The sequence below is a fragment of the Lissotriton helveticus genome, chromosome 3_1, assembly GCF_964261635.1.
Source record: "Lissotriton helveticus chromosome 3_1, aLisHel1.1, whole genome shotgun sequence".
In the NCBI taxonomy this organism is placed as follows: domain Eukaryota; kingdom Metazoa; phylum Chordata; class Amphibia; order Caudata; family Salamandridae; genus Lissotriton; species Lissotriton helveticus.
The window spans coordinates 392,292,734-392,310,917 of NC_136061.1; the positions used below are offsets into that span (position 1 = coordinate 392,292,734).

The window sequence follows — 18,184 nt, forward strand, 5'->3', positions numbered from 1 at the left end:
CGAAGCAGAGGACAGACACTAAGGGGGGCTTGGGGGAGGGAGCCGACCGCCGGGAGGTCTCCTCCCCCGGGCGGTTTGGGAGAGCTGCGAGGGGTGTCCCTTTAAGAGGGACAGAAGTTTCGAGAATTGGGCTGGTCCAGTAGGACCAGAATAGCCCAATTATAAACCCCCCGCCCACTGCCTACCAGCCACCATTTTAGGTTTGGTGACCTGGTGGCTAGGTGGGCTCATAGCTTTTTTGTGGTGCGTTTATTGTGAGTTGGGTATTTAGGCTATTGTCTTTAACTTCTGCTTGCTAGTTTACGATGGAAGACTCTCGTGTTGTGGAAGCGATGCGGCTGCTGGCTGAGGCAGGGCGCATGGATTTAATTTCTGGAGGTGTGCCGGCGCGTCCCCAGCGCCAGGCCTCCGCTGGCGTGGGGGCGGCGGTGCTGGCGTGCTCGTCGCCGAAGAGGAGACGCCCGAGCCAGGTAAGCGAGAGGGGCCGGTCCCGTTCGAGGAAGCCGGCCCCTCAGAAGGCTGCGCGTGTGTTTTCTAGTGTGGCGGCAGCTCCGGCGTTACGCGGCTCTTCTGGTGAGGGCGGTAGGGGGACGCGCGTAGCTCCAGAGTGTCAGGTAGGTGTTGCGGTGGGGGCGGGGGGTGTTCCGACTACGTCTGGCGCTTTGGTGGGGCAGGCGCATATGTCCAGTGACGCGCTGCCGCCCCCCCCGTTATTTCAGGCTGCCGCTCCCCCTTTCTCTGGTCCGGTGATTTCAAGGGCCGCCTCGGCGGGAGGGCGGGGTAGGGGGGGCAGGGGGGGGAGCAAAAAGCGCTCCGCTTCGGACCCGCTGGTGGAGCGGCGAGTGCAGCATGAGGAGCCCGCCCCGGCTCGTAGCGCGCGCAGAGGCTCTGTTCCATGTGTGGTGCAGGTATCAGGCCAGGAGCGTTTGGTGCACGGGGTTCAGAATGTGCAGTGGGCTGTTGAGGACTCGCAGTTTGCTCCTGAGGCGGCACATATATTGTTGGGGTCACCTCCCGGCTATGTGGTTTTTGAGAGGCAGGCTGGGGAGACGAGGGAGGCAAACGTGGTTTTTTCTCATGGTGAGTTGGACTGCGAGGATGTGGCACCTGTTAGGCATCAAGCTGTTTTGGGTCAGGCTTCTGATACTGGCATGAGGGATGTGGAGGGTAATGTGGGTAGCCCATTGTTGTTTTCTACCCCTGGCTCCGCTGAGGGTCCTGCTTTGTCTGTGGGGGGGGGCTCGAGGGGAGAGGGTGAATGGGCACAGATGGGTGAAGGGAGTTCTGTTTCTGGTTTGGTTTCAGGGCAGGAGGTTTCCGGGTTGGGTGGTTTCGGTGCTTATGGTTTCATGGAGTTGGATGTCAGTTTGCAAAAGGAAGGCAGGAACATATCGCAGGTGGGCCGTGCCCCACTGCCTTGTGATGCTAGTGTGGCAGGACGTACACGCGGTGCAGGGATTTCAGGGTATGGAAGGACGGTCGTGGGTGCAGGGGCAGAGGTTTGCCAACCTGTTATGAGTGGTTCAAGGGGTTCTGGTTTGCATGGTTCTAGGATGGGGCCGACTGGTGGTTTTCGGCAGGGGCGCGTTGGGCCTGTTTTAGGGGCTGGGGAGGTCCCAAATTGGTCAGGTGAGGTGAGAGGCCCATATGTTATGTTTGGTTCCCCTGGGTGGGATCATTTTGGTACTGCAAGTTTGGCGCAACGTGGTTTTCAGACGGTGGGTGAAGGTCAAGTTTGGGGCGCGAGGGCCCCTCTTCTGGCTTCCTCTCCGGCGGAGGCAGAGGGTAACTTGGACGTGAGCGATGAAGATGAGGTGATTGGTGATTCTCCGGTCCGGGGACGCCCTATGAGGGGTTGTCCTAGAGGGAGTTCTTTGGACAGGTTGCAAGGGAGGGTTGTTGAGGATAATTTGCAGAGATCCAGGTCTGTTTCAGGTGTTGTTTTCAGGGACCCTAGCACACCAGTCCAAACTTTTTCTTTTCAGGATAGGAATAGGTGCGGAGGTCCAGACTTGGCAGGGCGCGGTCCAGTCCCATCACGCCAAGGGGAAGTGAGGAGAATGCCTAGCGCGGCCCTCTCTTTTCCACCGAGGGATCCCGCCGCGGCCAGCACACGAGGGTCTGGCGTGACCCCGCTGGCCCCAACGAGTAGCAGGTATAGGTGGCAGGCCTTGCCGGCGGCTAAGGAGCTACAGAGTCAACGCACAGGGAGGTACGGGCGTGTACAGCCTGCTCCCCCTCCTGGAGTTTCACAATCATTTAAATGTACGGTGGTTGATACCGGGTTAGGTAAGACCCGTGGTGATTTGTTGCACACTACTGTCGATTCAGTGGTGTTGGACTACGACGAAGACAGTCCTGAAGAAGGTGAAGTGCGGGATCCGGAAAGGGGGGTGCCCTCTCATGTTTCTTCTAGTGTGTTACAGGCTCCAGTGGTCCAAAGTCAAGTGCAAGGGAGAAGAGAGCACGGCCCATCGAGTAGGGCGCCTCGCAGACCGGATGCATTGACCTCGGAGACACGGGCGGAGCCATCGAGAGTGGTCTCTCTGTTGCCAGGTGAGAAATCAGCCACACAGGCCAAACCTAAGATGGTGTCTGTGGGTACCGGTGGTGAAACTGAAGTGATTAGTAGTGATGGCCGTCTGGTCAAAGGTCGATATGTAAAAGACACAGCAGTTGGTACAGATGATGTGGTAGACATTCAGAACACAGTGGTAGGTCATGTTATGGCTGGTGCTTCCAGCAAGGTTAAAGAGCCTGTGGCCAGTAAAGAATTAAAAATCAAAAAACTGCCTTACATGGGGGTTACGAAACCATTAGGTGCTCATCTCATGTTAAGTACCAAGGAATGAATTTGGAATGGTGAGTATGTGGAACTACTGAAGCTTCTCCACAGAGAAGTCAGGTCCAAAGAGGGGTCTAAGGAAGAGGAGTTTGAGCTGGCAAAACGCCCCAGAGTGCCTTTAACTATTGAAAACTGGGCAGCTGCATTTTTGATTTATGCCAGTGTATATTGCGAAAAGTTCCCTGAGCGCAGCGTGTCCCTTTTTAAATACATGGACGTCATTCGCAAGGCCCAGATCACCGGGGGTGGTTTTGCTTGGTCTCAATATGATGAGGAATTTCGGGCCAGGATGGCTTGGGACCCGGAAGCTAAGTGGGGGGAGATAGATAATGACTTGTGGCAACACACAATGGGGTCAGCGTCAGGGGGGAAAACCATTTTCACGGCCAGTGGTTTGCCGTTAGTTTATCGGCCCTTTCAGGGGAAGCCCACCCGGGGAGGGGTGGGGGCCACTGCAACCTTGTACTCAGGGTCTGGTTTCTGTTGGGAATTTAATAGGGGCTCCTGTACCAGGGAGTATTGTAAATTTAAACATGAATGCTCAGGCTGTGGTAAGAAACACCCGTTGTCCAAGTGTTGGAACAATCAGTCATCGGAGGGTACACAGGGAAAGCAAACAGTTTCAGGACCATCAAATACAACTTCACAGTTTTCAGGAGGACGGGGATACAGAGGTGCTAAGGGTGCTGGGTCCAAGGGCTCGTACGCCAGTTAATTTAGAAAGGCTGCGCATTGCCCTCCATGGTTTCGAAGATCAGTCAGCAAAAGTTACACTGTTGGAAGGTTTTCAGTTTGGTTTCCGACTCGGTTACTTAGGTGCTAGGGACCGGAGGTGGTCTGCCAATTTAAAATCAGCTTCTGAACATGCCGCAGTGGTACAAGACAAACTTAATAAGGAGGTACATGAAGGGAGGATGGCTGGCCCGTTTCACGATTGGCCGATCCATAACTTGATTGTTTCACCGATTGGAGTTGTCCCGAAGAAAGAACCGGGACAGTTTCGACTGATTCAACATTTGTCATGGCCTGAAGGGTCGTCTGTGAATGATTTCATTGACCCAGAGGCAGTGTCTGTCTCTTACTCTTCGGTTGACGTAGCCATGTCACTTGTTGTGACAGCGGGCGCAGCCGCTGAGATGGCTAAGTGTGACATCAAGTCTGCCTTTCGGCTATTGCCTGTCCACCCGGACGATTGGAGCCTTTTAGGTATTCAGTTCAATGGTAAGTGGTACGTGGACAAGGCGCTGCCGATGGGCTGCTCTATATCATGTGCCTTGTTTGAGTGTTTTAGTAGGGCGGAACGTAGACGATCAGTAGATAATTTGAAAAATACTCCTATGGGTGAACAATCTATCACAGTTAGGGAGGAGTTCACTTGTATTGAGGATGTCCCACTCCTGCTAAGGGAGTGCGTTGACACACCACCAATTGAAATTAGGAGTCCAGCTTTGGTTACAAGTCCCAGTCCCGCCAGGGGGACTATTGATCTAATTTCACAACTGCCCAAAGATCATAATGATAGAAACCCCAAACCGAAAGTAGTGAACACACAAGCAATCTTGGGACCCCCTCCAAAAAAGCGTAGGAGAAGGGCAAAGGGAGCGCAGGGAAGTAGTAAACCCAAGATCTCACACCTGGATTTTGGCAAATCTTTTAAAAACCCTGCATCTACAGTAAAAGCACCGGCAGAGCCACTCCCAAAACCCAATGTTCAGGCGAACTCAGTTCCTGCCCGGATCGATAATGCAGGGACCAGTATTGTTAATGTCCCCCTCTCTGTTGTGCCGCTGGGAAATGTGGAATTCCTGTTAAGGTCGCTGCTACTCCCAATCAGCGAAAATATAAAAAAGATTGAGATCAGGCTAACCATATTGGAGGCTACATTGGGAAGTCTGAAAGCACGCGCTGGCGGACAGGGAAGTGACTCAGAATCTAGTACCACCACTGTAGCCCCACAAGGGTCGGCACACAGGGTAGTAAATTCAGGCCCTCCACAAGCTGCAAAGGGGGTAGTCCAGCATCAATCCCTAAACCCGAAACCTGTAACTACCAACCCACTTTGTGTAAATACACCTAATCCCCCTCTAGTACCAGTAGCTTCGGCTCACCGGGTAGATAATAGTGGCCCAGACCACCAAAGGAAGCCCCCTGTAAAACCCCGTCGTCCCAATTTACCACCAGAAACTAATGACCTTACTGTGGTTATGGCAGGGGTCCCGCAACTTGATGAAGGAGAAGTAGAGGATTTTTGTGCCCTAAAATCCAGGGTAATCAAGTGGCTAAACAGAAATAGACCCCTCCCGAGACACCTCAATAATGAAATTATAATGGTAAGAAGGGTCCCATGGGTGGGGAGAACCCAAAAATCCATACCTGGGGACTGTTTACTGGTGAGCTTTAGGGACAAGGGTACGGTGTCACACATATGTCAAGGGGAAAACATATCGAGGGAATCCACTATTCAAACCCTTCGCGTGTCCTTCTTCTTTCCCATCGCCCCAGGCCCATTTTACCCACCCCAAATTCATGATAGATGGGAGAGGGTTGGGAGAAGGGGGAGTCACCAGGCCTTTCAACCTAGGCCATTATTTGGCAGACCAGTACCTCCCCTCCCTACTTATAACCGGTTTGATTGCCTGAACGGCCTAGAGGGGGTGGATTGACAAGCAGAGAAGGCCCCTAAGGAGAACATAGAAAAGGGTGTTCAAGTATCAATACCGGAGGAGCAAGGACACCGGACCCCGCAAATTCAAACATTCAGGGAGGTGGAACCCATGTTATTTGAAGATAATGGTATGGCTGTGGATGTGTTGGTGGGAGGAGGTGGGGGGGACGCACAAGGGGAGTTGCAGGAGATGGGTTCAAGGAGCCAGGGGGGTGCAGTTTTGGGTGGAGAGGACATGAGGATAATTTCTTGGAATGTAGCGGGTTTAGCTGGAATATTTAGTAACAAGGAGTGGGTTGATTTTGTTAGGAAATTTAATGTTATTTGTCTGCAGGAGACATGGGCGGTGGTGAATAACTACCATCTTGAGGGTTACAAGTGTTTTTTTGTCCCCGCCCGAAAATCGAGTTCTGGGAGAGCAATGGGGGGCTTAGCCATTTATGTAGATTTATCTCTCCCAGGCATTTGGCTGTCTCTTGATTGGAATTTGTACGGAATACAGGCAGTTCGGTTCTCTGGCAAGGGGTTGAAATTGTCTGTTTTTAATTTTTATAACAGTGAGACATCAGACTCTAATTCATCCCTATTGGCTGAACTGGATCAGAGGTTGGGTCAAGAAATCATATCTCAGAATAATGGGCCGTCTCATGGCGTACTTTTGGCAGGAGATTTTAACTGTCACCTCTGTCCGGCTCTGATAAAGGCAAATACAGACTGGGGGCAATGCCCGATCGAGAAAGGGCCGCATTTTGCACATACGCCGACTGGGGTTGCTCTCGGGCTGCTTCGGGCTAAGTACGACCTAGAGCATACCATTAACATGATAGACCCTCAGCTGGACGGTATGCTCCCACCAACTTTCAAGGGTAGGGGCTGTGCATCTATTATAGATTACATCTTGGTCTCGAGACCGTTGATCAACAAAATAATTAGTGTAGGGATAGAGTGGAGCGGTTTTAGTGATCACAATCCGCTCACCTTAACGTTCCTCTATAAAGCGGGCAGTGTAACCAAATCCCGTTGTCTAATTGAGGAGAGGGCCACTGATCAAGGTAGGAGATTGAAGTGGTCTAAAATTGATGGGGCACAGTTTTATAAAACCCTGGTCGATAAGGGGCTAGTGGCCATTAATGATTGTTTGGATTTGGAAATACAGGGCCCAAGGGTCCTGGAAGCGTTTGTCCACATTGCTAGCCTAATTGATGAACTATTAAGGTCTAGTGGGCCTATACGTATCCAGGCAAGTCCCCGCTGGTTTGATAGAGATTGCTCTAAGGCACTGAGGGAACTGAAATGTTCCCTCAAGACGAAACCACGGGATCCACAGATTATTAGGCTCAGCAGAGAAAGGTACAAAAAAGAGACGAAAAGGAGGAAACTTGCCTTACAGGCAGAAGCATGGGCAGATCTAAGGGAAGCTGGGGAAAGAAAAGATTTAGCGGGGTTCTGGAGAATCATCAATAAGCCGACCTTTTTAGAAAACGATTCTCCGGAGATAGGGGCTAATATTCTACCAGAGCAATGGGTAACCCATTTTAGGGGTTTATATAATCATGAGTCGGGCACTCATGTGGAACCACCGGAATTTTCAAGACAGGCCCCACCAGTTACATTCTCTCTTAAGGAGATTGTGACAGGGATGGAGGGTTTAACTAAAAATAAAGCCCCGGGTCCGGACGGAATTCCGCCAGACCTGTTCCTCAGCAACATAGATCTATGGGCTCCCTTGATGACAAGGGTCTTAAACACCGCCATTACCTGTGGTCTCCCCCCTTCATGGTCCAAGGCGATCATCGTACCAATTTTTAAGAAGGGCAATAGAGATGACCCGAAGTGTTATCGGCCCATTTCCCTGATTGACGTATCGGCCAAACTTTTGGGAAGGGCAATCCTGAATAGATTGACCGAATGGACAGAAGAGAATAACATCTTCTCGGATACTCAGTATGGGTTCAGGACAGGGAGGTCCACCAGTGACCAGTGCCTAAACCTGTATATGCTGACTGCCAAGTATACCCTGGCCAGCGACGAACCCGTGTATATGGGATTCATGGACTTGGCAGCTGCATTCGACCACGTCAACAGAGGAAAACTGTGGGATATGATGTCAGGTATGGGGATAGAAAGTGGCCTAATCACCATACTGAGGGAACTGCACAGTGATACCACGGCCAAGGTTAGATTTAACAGGGAGGGAGGACTGTCTGACTCCTTTCCATGTAGGAGTGGAGTCAGACAAGGTTGTATACTTGCCCCCTTTCTGTTTTCTCTTTATATCAACAACCTGGAGCAGTTCCTTCTGGGTCTAAAGACAGACTGCCCAAGGGTTGGGCTGCGGCATATCCCCGTCCTGCTTTATGCAGATGATGCGGTTTTATTAGGAAGAACACCACGCAGCCTACAAACCCTGATAGAAGGGTTTGTGGAGTTCATGAGTAACCTAGACCTATCTGTTAACCTAGGGAAATCATATGTGCTTCTGGCCGGCAAAAAACCTTCCACCAAATTCGTTTACACAATTGGCTCACACCGCCTGGAGCAGGTTAAGACGTTCTCCTACCTCGGGGTAACTTTTGATGGTGCCCTGCAATTTACCCCTTTGGTGGTAGAACGTTGCGCAAAAATGATTGCTTCTAACGGGGCAATAGCTGGATATGGTAGGAGGGTGGGCAGATGGAGTCCGGAACAGGTGATGAATTTGTACGGCTCCATAACATGTTCCAAAGTAATTTACGGGGCAGAAGTCTGGGGGTTTGTGAATACAGTAAGTATCCAACAAGAAGAAACTAGGTATTTGAAAGCAATCCTGAGGGTGCCACCCAGCACGGCTGGTTTTATAGCCCACAGGGAGCTAGGGAGGCCATATTTGGAAGATTTGGTAAAACTCAGACCAATAGTGGCCTGGTTAAAAATATGGATAAACCCAGACGCGCATTTAAGTAGAGAAATCCTATTGGACTGCCTAGGTAGGACCTATTCAATGCGCATCCCCTGGCTCAAATACGTGAAAAATACTTTGGAGGAGATAGGGCTGGGGAATCTTTTCACAAACCCTGCCATTATTTCAGCACAGCATAAGAAACGGGTGGGGGAATTATTTTTGGGGCAGGTAACCCAACGCCGAGCGGATGCGGAAGGAGTGAAAAAGACTGTAAGGGCCCATGGTTTGGTAAAAAGTGTGGAGGGTATGGAGCCTTACTTATCCCTTCTGCATAATGCACAGGACAGATTTTTAATGTGCCGTCTCAGACTGAATTTGCTCCCCTTTATTTTGGCTATACCTGCAGGGTTTACCTCATCTATTGAGCAGAAGGGTCCCTGCGGCTGCGACAACCGGTCTCCGCAGGATACCCTTCACTTTGTCTTGCTTTGTCCCTATTTTTCCATGCCCAGGCGCAGATTCCTTGTAAATATTTTAAAAAAAACGCGATTGGAACACGCCAGGGATGCCCTAATATTTCTGTTTAAAGCCTCTGACCCATTAACTCTATGTAGCATCCTGAATTTTATTAAAGTTGCTATTCGTTTAAGACAAACAAGAGGAGATGAATGAATGAATTTGTATTTATTGGGCCCTTATGTTGGTAAATCCTTTTATTATAACAATTATGTACAAGGATCTTAATCAGTATTTAATAATGTTTTAATTGTTATTGTGTATATAAATGTGCTTTTATGGTGTTTTTTATTCACCGAATAAAGATTCTTGACTTGACTTGACTTGAGTGTTTTAGTACTTTTTTGCAATGGTATTTTTCCCATCAGTCCGGTCATACCCTGGTAACACACTATCTCGATGATTTTTTCTTTGTCGGATCCCCGGGCTCCGCGGAGTGCCAGAAGGCTCTGGACACATTCCAAGGGCTCATGGAGGATTTGGGAGTTCCTTTGGCTCCCGAGAAAACAATGGGCCCTGCCACTGTCCTATCCTTTTTGGGTATTGAAATAGACTCTGTGGATATGTCTGCTCGACTGCCGGAGGACAAAAGGGTCAACATGATTGAATTGCTGGATGTGATGTTGTCAAAGAGAAAAGTGTTGGTGAAAGAGATTCAAGTGCTTTTGGGTCATTTGAATTTTGCCTGCAGAGTGGTGAGAGCGGGCAGGACCTTTTGTAGGAGACTGGGCAGGGCTTTGGCAGGTCATCATTTGCCCCACCATCGTGTTCGTTTGTCTGCTGGTGTCAAGGAGGATTTGAGAATGTGGAAGTTTTTTCTGAACTCCTTCAATGGTGTCCCCTTGGTCAGAGAGGTTGACTTTCAGTGGGATGTACAAATGTTTTCGGATGCTGCTGGCAGTGATGGTTTTGGGCTCTTTTGGAATGGCAAGTGGTGTGCAGAACGTTGGCCCGATGAATGGTTGAATGGAGGTCGCAGCATCACTTTCCTGGAACTGTTCCCCTTATTGGTCGCCTTGACACTGTGGTGGGAGGAATTGGCGCACAAGAAGGTGCTGTTTCGTGTGGATAACATGGCGGTGGTGGAGATAGTGAATCGCCAGTCGGCCAGGGACAGTCAAGTGTTGAAACTTATGAGAGTTTTTGTTCTTGGTTGTTTGAAACACGATATTCATTTTCGTGCGTTGCACATTCCTGGCGTGGACAATGACATTGCGGATGCTCTGTCTCGTTCGCAGTGGGAGAGATTCCGTGGACTGGCGAGGGATGCGGACAGATCCCCGACTCCGATGCCGAGTCATCTGTGGCACGTCGGCGAGGTCGGGTCGTTCAATTGGTGGTAGGTTCTCTGTCTGTGTCCACGCGTTCTGCGTATTCCCTTGCGTGGAAGGAATTTCTGGAATCTGGTGCTGTCAGAAGGGAGGATCTGTCGAGTCGGTCGGATGATGTGGTCAACTTTATACTGGACCTCATGGATAAGGGTTTGACCAAAGTAACCATTGCTGGGAAACTGGCGGGGATTGCTTTCATGGGGAAGTTGTGGTGGGGCTATCCTCCATCTGCGGGGGAAATTGGTAGAAGGATGCTTGAGGGCTGGGCCAGGGAGCAAGGGCACATTGGTAGATCCAGAGCCCCTATATCTTGGCAAGTTCTTGCCAGGTTAATTACGGTTTTGCCTTTAGTTTGTTCAGATGATTTTGAGGCATGTCTTTTCTCAATGTTGATGGCTTTCATGTTTTTTGGTGCTTTCAGGGTATCTGAGTTGTTGGGTTCAAAGTATAAGTGTGGATTGTTTTGGAAGGACGTTTTTTGTTATGATGAGGGAGTTCATGTATGGTTGGCCAGTTCTAAAACGGATCAGACGGGTAAGGGGAAAGGTGTATGGTTACAAGCATGTGCTCCGAAGCTTACTTGCCCTCTACTGCTGGCGCGGCGCTGGCGTTCATTGTGTGGGGGTGGCGATGAAGTACTGGTTTTCCAACATATCAATGGCACCCCTGTAACATCTTATCAATTACGTATGGTGTTGCGCAAAGCGCTACAGCACATAGGTCTCGATGGCAATATTTATGGTACTCACTCTTTCAGAATAGGTGCTGCCACTGAAGCTTTTCACAGAAATTGGTCTGAAAGGGATATTAAGCGATTGGGGCGCTGGTCTTCTAACTGTTTCCAGCGTTACGTGAGGAGCTCGGCGGAGGAGGCGCATGCGTCATCCTCCTTCACAGGATTCTAACTCTTTTTTCTTTTTCAGGATCCGTTGCTGGGCCTCGCTCCTCGGTGCTAACGGTCTGGATAGTGGGGCATTCATTTGTCAAGTGGGCCAGAGTCCAGGCGGCGAGGAGTTACTTTGGAGATCTACTTGGTTTCAATGATCGAATGTTTAACGTTCTTTGGAAGGGTAAAGGTGGGATGCTCTGGAGAGAGTTGATCCCTTGTTTGAACAACAACATGGTGGGCGGTGTTTGCCCGGATATTTTAGTCATTCATTTGGGAGAAAATGACCTATGTGCAACGAAAGGGGTAGTCTTGCTGCGAGCTATGAAACGAGATTTAGGCCTCATTAAGGAACGATGGGCTGGGTGTCATGTTTTTTGGACAGAGTTAATTCCTCGCAGGATATGGAGGGGAGCGGTGAATCCCAGGGCTGTCGATCGGGCCAGGAAGAAAGTGAATTCGGAGGTGTCTCGTTGCTGTAGGGGCCTTGGTTTCAGTAGGATTTCACACAGGGACATTAAGTTTGAGTCTGTTGAGTTCTTTAGGGATGATGGAGTTCATTTGTCCCGTGTGGGAATGGAACTTTACTTGTTGGAGATTCGTGAGGTTTTAGCCCGGGCATTGGCCATGCAGCGCTGAGTTTCTGGTTTCTCTTTCGCTTCGCGGTTGGGGGGCAGAAAGGGAGGCGTTTCTTCCCCGCCTACCTTTCTGGGTGGCGGTGTTTTTTGGGTATCATTACGGTTTTTAGGCAGATTGCTGGTTGAGTATTAGTTCGAGTATTTCTTTGACAAGTGCTGGGGTATGTTGGTCATGGTTTGACCGTTCAGTTTTGTGAGGGGGGGTATCTGCAGGAGTGCAGGGTCAGGCAGGGTTTATGGTTATGGAGGACCTGACCGTTGTTATTGCAATTGTGGTTGGACGAATAAAGTTTTAACGATGACGTATGTTTGTTTAATGACGAAATGTTTTATTGATGATGTAATTTTATTGATGACGTAATGTTATAATGCTGTTATATTGTTATTGATGTATTGTTGGGAGCGGGAGGGCTCAAATGTTTTAGGGGTGGGGGAGGGTTCGGGGGGCTGAGTTTGTAGGTATTTATTTATTTAGTGAGGTTTAGTTTTGTAAGGCGTTGCCAAGGTTTGGGTTTGTAATGTGCACCTGTGTCTTAATAAAGCGGCCTTTTACACACACAAACAACTTTTGGTCTACTTTTCTCCCACCCCTCGCCCTCTCTCCCAAGGGGGGCTTGGGGGAGGGAGCCGACCGCCGGGAGGTCTCCTCCCCCGGGCGGTTTGGGAGAGCTGCGAGGGGTGTCCCTTTAAGAGGGACAGAAGTTTCGAGAATTGGGCTGGTCCAGTAGGACCAGAATAGCCCAATTATAAACCCCCCGCCCACTGCCTACCAGCCACCATTTTAGGTTTGGTGACCTGGTGGCTAGGTGGGCTCATAGCTTTTTTGTCCCACCCTCCCTCCCTCACTTTTTCGCTTTAATGCTCCTTTTTTCCCCTCGCAGCCCAGTTTTTTCCCATTTTTGGTGGTTTTTTGCCCCTATTTTCTTTTTAAGTAAAAGGCTGTTTTGTGGGCTACCGGTGTGCAGGGGTTGTTTCTCTTGTATTTGTATCCGTCGCTAGACACAGGTGCTGTGCGGTGTTTTTTGGGTATCATTACGGTTTTTAGGCAGATTGCTGGTTGAGTATTAGTTCGAGTATTTCTTTGACAAGTGCTGGGGTATGTTGGTCATGGTTTGACCGTTCAGTTTTGTGAGGGGGGGTATCTGCAGGAGTGCAGGGTCAGGCAGGGTTTATGGTTATGGAGGACCTGACCGTTGTTATTGCAATTGTGGTTGGACGAATAAAGTTTTAACGATGACGTATGTTTGTTTAATGACGAAATGTTTTATTGATGATGTAATTTTATTGATGACGTAATGTTATAATGCTGTTATATTGTTATTGATGTATTGTTGGGAGCGGGAGGGCTCAAATGTTTTAGGGGTGGGGGAGGGTTCGGGGGGCTGAGTTTGTAGGTATTTATTTATTTAGTGAGGTTTAGTTTTGTAAGGCGTTGCCAAGGTTTGGGTTTGTAATGTGCACCTGTGTCTTAATAAAGCGGCCTTTTAGACACACAAACAACTTTTGGTCTACTTTTCTCCCACCCCTCGCCCTCTCTCCCAAAGCACGTTTATCTGCATGGGCTCTCAGACCATCACCTTCCACCTCATCTGAAGACCTCTCAGTTCGACTATCAACTTCTTTCCAAAATCTATCATATTAAAACTAAGGCAACCAGCTCTCACTGGGAGTTTGCAACTTCCCAATAAACACAGAAACCAAGACAATGCAAAAATGTAACCCTCTCGTTCTCTCTGTGCGCTCAATACCACAACAAATTCCCAACAACTATCAATCTCACTGTCCTTCCACTTCTCCCATCCTGCCCCCCCAGCTAATCCATACAAAACAGTATCTGCCACCCTCGACTTCACTCCAACATCCTGTACTCCAAGCTCTCCCACATCCTGAATCGAGAGCAGATGAAATTAGCAAAACAACAGGAGTGTTCCTTTAGAATCAAAGAGCAAGTGTAGCAAACGAGACACTTCCATTCAGCAGGAGAGTGGAAAGAATGCAGTGTGTATCTGATGGGGCATTTTGGAGCACACGGTCACACATATTTTATGAAAGCATGGTGTGGTAGCACACCATCATTAACAGATGGCACATTGTCCATTGAAATGGCCTGTAAATTGGAATACACATGCAATTTTACTGATAAAAAGATATAGCACGGAAAAGATAAGTGAAAAAACATTTTCAGCAAATATTTACCATTTGCACATCACCAAGTAAAGTGTTCTGAATTGTTTTTATTCAATCAAAATTTCTGTTTCAATCACACTTCAGAATTACAAAAGTGCTACATTAGTGCTAGCTTAACTGCTAATATCTGCATAGTTATTTTACAGGTATTTAAATGTTACCTGTTACAGATTTTCCTTTCACCCTCCCTTCACACTAGCAAGATAGTCAGATAGTTCACTTTACAAAATTATTTAATTCTGCAGACAGAACAAGAAAAGTAGACACCAATATCCATGCTAAAAGAAAAGGGCTGCAATTTGTAAGAAGACATAGCCTGACATCCATCCTCTGTCTTTGATCGGAAAGCGAGTACAACAGGATAAGAATAAAACTGAAAGGGATCTTTATTACTTATTCCCCGTCTGAGCTCCAGCATGGTAATTTTGGGGGTGCTTAACCCAGGACTAGATATGTCCATGGTTCCTTTAAGTCTGTTGAGACGAGTCAAGGACTTCGCCTCCTCATCCTCAACATAAAAACCCAAAAATATGGGGTTCCTGTGTTAGGTGTATCTGGGTCCCGCAGGCTGGCGCATCATTCCTAGATGCATATTTTATTAAAGCATCTAGCCTTTAAGATTCAAAAAAAGAACTACCATTTTAGACTTGGTTACATGAGTGAAAATTCAATATTGTTTCAGCAGGTCCATGGACGTGGAATTTTTCGTTCCGTATTCTACATCAAAGCTGCCGAAACACACAGGTCAGGTCCTCGTGTTCACAGCAGGGACTTGGGCTTCTGTGAACAACCGGCTCTGAGTCACAAGGCTGCCGAACCAGCCCCATGATGCATATGCAATAATGGGGTGCTCACCAGGTACTTGCACATTCACAATGCAAATCTATGTAATGAGAGTTGCCTGCTTCACCCTGTGGAGCAAGGGTTGGAATCGACACGAGAGGCTTTAGAAGAATATATTTTCGGTAAAGAAGGGATTCTCATCCCAACACCTGTTTAAAAATGAATGTAAATGGAGATTTTGCCTATTATTTTTAGGTGATGCTTCAATATGATTCACCTTGAGGTGAAGATTAGGTTGTGGTTCATGAAAAGGGACTCTTTGTGTGTGACTACTTACCCGTACGGGTCTCAAGGAGCTAGTGGGGGGCGGGGGGGAAGGTGCAGGATCTATTCCATCAAGGAGGGGTCTGTCGAAGAGCTAGGTTTGTTTTGAGGTTTCTTGCAAAGATGGGGAGTGATGTTGTCTGTCTGAGGTGGAGCGGAAGGGTGTTCCAGGCTTTGGCCGCGAGGAAGGAGAAGGAGCAGCCTCCCGATCTGATCTTTCTGGTGCGAGGGACCACGGCGTAGGAGAGATGGGCTGATCTTAGGGTCCTTTGGGGAGCGTGGAATTTGAGTTGGCTGTTTAGGTATGCTGGTCCGGTGCCATGGAGTGCCTTGTATGCATGAGTGAGTATTTTGAAGGTGATTCTCGCCTCAACGGGGAGCCCATGGAGTGTGCACAGGTGCTGGAAGATGTGGCAGTGTCTTGGCAGATTGAGGATCAGTCTTGCGGCGACGTTCTGGATGTTCTGTAGCTTGCGGGTGAGGTTTTTGTTTATTCCGGCATAGAGTTCGTTGTCGTAGTCGAGTCTCACGCCGAGTCTGCTGGTGACCCGGCATGAGGGACGGTCTTTCTGTGTTCGAGGGGGATCCATTTAAAGGTCTTATGAAGGAGACGGAGGGTGTGGAAGCAGGAAAACGAGACGGAGTTCAGCTGGCGGTCCATTTTGAGCTCGGAGTCTAGGATGATTCCCAGGTTGTGTGCGTGGTCCGTGGGGGTTGGCGGGTTTCCGAGGGCGGGGGGCCACCAGGTGTTGCTCCAGGCGTCGGGGTTTGGGCCCATGATGAGTACTTCTGTTTTGTTGGTGTTTAGTTGTAGGCAGCTATTGTTCATCCATTTGGCGACGGCTTCCATACCTTGTCGACAGTTGTGTCTGGCGGTGTTGGGTACGTTGGATAGGGAGAGGATGAGTTGGCTGTTGTTTGCGTACTACGCAATGTTGAGTCCGTAGGCTCCTACGATGGGGCGAGCGGAGCCATGTAGATGTTGAAGAGCGTCGGCTGAGGGAGGAGCTCTGGGGTACTCCGCAGGTGGTTGGTGTAGGGTCTGAGAGGAAATGGGGAGTCTGACCCGCTCAGTTGTGTCGGAGAGGAAAGAGCGGATCCAGACGAGGGCCTTGTTCTGGATTACTGTGTCGTGGAGTCCGCATATTAGGGTGCGGTAAGAGACTGTGTCGATCGCTGAGAGGTCGAGGAGGATGAGGGCTACTGTTTCTCCTTTGTCCAGTAGGGTGCGGATGTCGTCTGTTGCGGCGAGGAGGGTGGTTTCCGTACTATGTTTTTTTCTGAAGCCGGATTGGGAGGAGTCAAGAATGTTGTGCTCTTCGATGAATGTGGCGAGTTAGCTGTTGATGGCTTTCTTGACGACTTTCGCTGGGAACGGGAGCAGGGAGATGGATCTGTAGTTTTTGAGGTCGGTAGGGTCTGCCGAGGGTTTCTTCAGGAGGGGGTTGATGTCGGCGTGTTTCCAGTCATCGGGGAATGAGGCGGTCGCTAGGGAGCGGTAGATGGTGTTGCGGAGCATGGGTGCGATGGTGTTAGTGGCTCTGTTGAAGATGTGGTGGGGGCAGGGGTCCGTGTGGGCCCCTGAGTGGATTGACTTCATTGTGTTCAGTGAATCTTCGGTGGTGAGGGCTGTCCAGTTGTCAATCGCTGGTTTCCGGGTGTCGGGGTGGTCGGTGAGGGTTCAGGGTGTTGGTTGTCTTCGTCAAAGTTGTTGTAGATGCTCTTCATTTTGTGGTAGAAATAGGTGTGAGTTTGTTGCAGGGGTCTTGTGAGGGAGGGATGTCAGTAGACTCGCTGGTGGGTTGGGCGAACTCCTTAACGATGTTGAAGAGTTCCTTGCTGTTGTGCGCGTGGGTGGAGATTCTGACTTCGATCACTCTTTTCCTTGTTTCTCTGATGAGTTGGTGGTGGGCTTTAGAGGCGGCTCTGAAGTTGTTGTGGGCTTCTGTGGATTTGGTGTTCCTCCAGAGTTTTTCGAGGCGGCTGCAAGTGCGTCTGGACTCTCGAAGTTTGGTGGTGAACCATCTGGTTTTCTTGGCATGGGTATTATTGTTTTTCTTGAGGGGGGCTATGGTGTTGGCACTATCCGCAATCCATCTGTGCAGGGTTCGGGCTGCGGTGTTGGGGTCGTTGTTTTCCGTGATGGTTGGTGTGGAGTTGTTGAGTGAGGAGGTGAGCTGGCTGTCAGTGCCTTTGGTCCAGTTTCTTTGTGGGAGCAGGTGTTGGTGTCTGTGGATGGTGGGTGTTCTGAAGGTGAAGTGGACGCAACGGTGGTCGGTCCATGGGAGTTCGGTGGTGTGGCTGAAGGTGATGGAGTTTCCTGTAGTGAAGAGGGGGTCGAAGGTGTGTCCTGTTGAGTGCATAGGCTAGGTCACGATCTGGGAAAGTCCGATGTTGTGGAGGTTGTAGAGGAGGGATGCGGTGTTGGGGTCCACTTGGTTGTCGAGGTAGAAGTTGAGGTCTCCCAGCAGGGTGTAGTTAGTGGATGCGATGGCCTGCAGGGAGATGATGTCCGTGATGGAGTTGACGAACGGTCCGCAGGGTCCAGGGGGTCAGTAGATGAGGGTTCCTCAGAGGGTGGCGGTGGGACTGGCCAGTATCTTGAAGTGAAAGTGTTCCATCAGGTCTGTGTGCTCGTCGGGGAGGGTGCTCAGGCGGAGGGTGGATTTGTTGACAATGGTGATTCCTCCTCCCGGGCGGGTGAGGCGGTCTCTCCTGGAGATCTTGTATCCTTGGGGGATGTCGATGGTGATGTCCGGTCCCGAGGTGGTGTTGGTCCAGGTTTCGGTGAAGTGAAGTGAATTTTCGGGGTGGTGCTGTCGAGGAGGTCCCAAATTTCGGTGGCGTGTTTGTGGAGGGATCGGACGTTGAGGAGGATGCATTGCAGGGTCTTCGGTTTGGGTGTGTTCTTGCAGTCGGGTTGTGCTGGGCCCGTGTTCCTGGCGGTGCTGTAGGTTTGTCGGCAGCAGTGGCAGCTGAAAGGTCCGTGGGTGTCGGCCGGCGAAGCTGGCTTGCAGTTGTTGCGGCCTGGGTTGAGTGCGTGGAGTGATGCTGGACTGTAGCGTTGGTGGGGCGGAGGTCCAGGGTTCCTGGTGCTGGTCGCGGTCTGACGTAGAGGGGCTTACCTT

General features: G+C 49.8%; 2 protein-coding genes across 5 annotated transcripts in view; one reads left to right on the plus strand and one right to left on the minus strand.

Annotated features, from left to right (window-relative positions):
• DPH1 (diphthamide biosynthesis 1) overlaps window positions 1-18,184 on the minus strand; it is a 1,923,189-nt gene that overhangs the window by 384,235 nt on the left and 1,520,770 nt on the right. The gene's annotated exons all lie outside the window — the stretch shown is intronic.
• On the plus strand, window positions 1,627-11,763 carry LOC144825009 (uncharacterized). The gene is made up of 2 exons (XM_078683921.1): window positions 1,627-2,556; window positions 11,162-11,763. The coding sequence occupies exons 1-2, from the start codon at window positions 1,653-1,655 to the stop codon at window positions 11,761-11,763; spliced, it is 1,506 nt and encodes a 501-aa protein (XP_078540047.1). The 5' UTR covers window positions 1,627-1,652.

Excerpts from the sequence above, each read along its gene's own strand:
- LOC144825009 (XM_078683921.1), top strand. The coding sequence starts at position 1,653 with ATGTTTGGTTCCCCTGGGTGGGATCATTTTGGTACTGCAAGTTTGGCG. Across the intron at positions 2,557-11,161 it reads AGTGGTCTCTCTGTTGCCAG|GATCCGTTGCTGGGCCTCGC; the intron begins GTGAGAAATCAG and ends TTTCTTTTTCAG.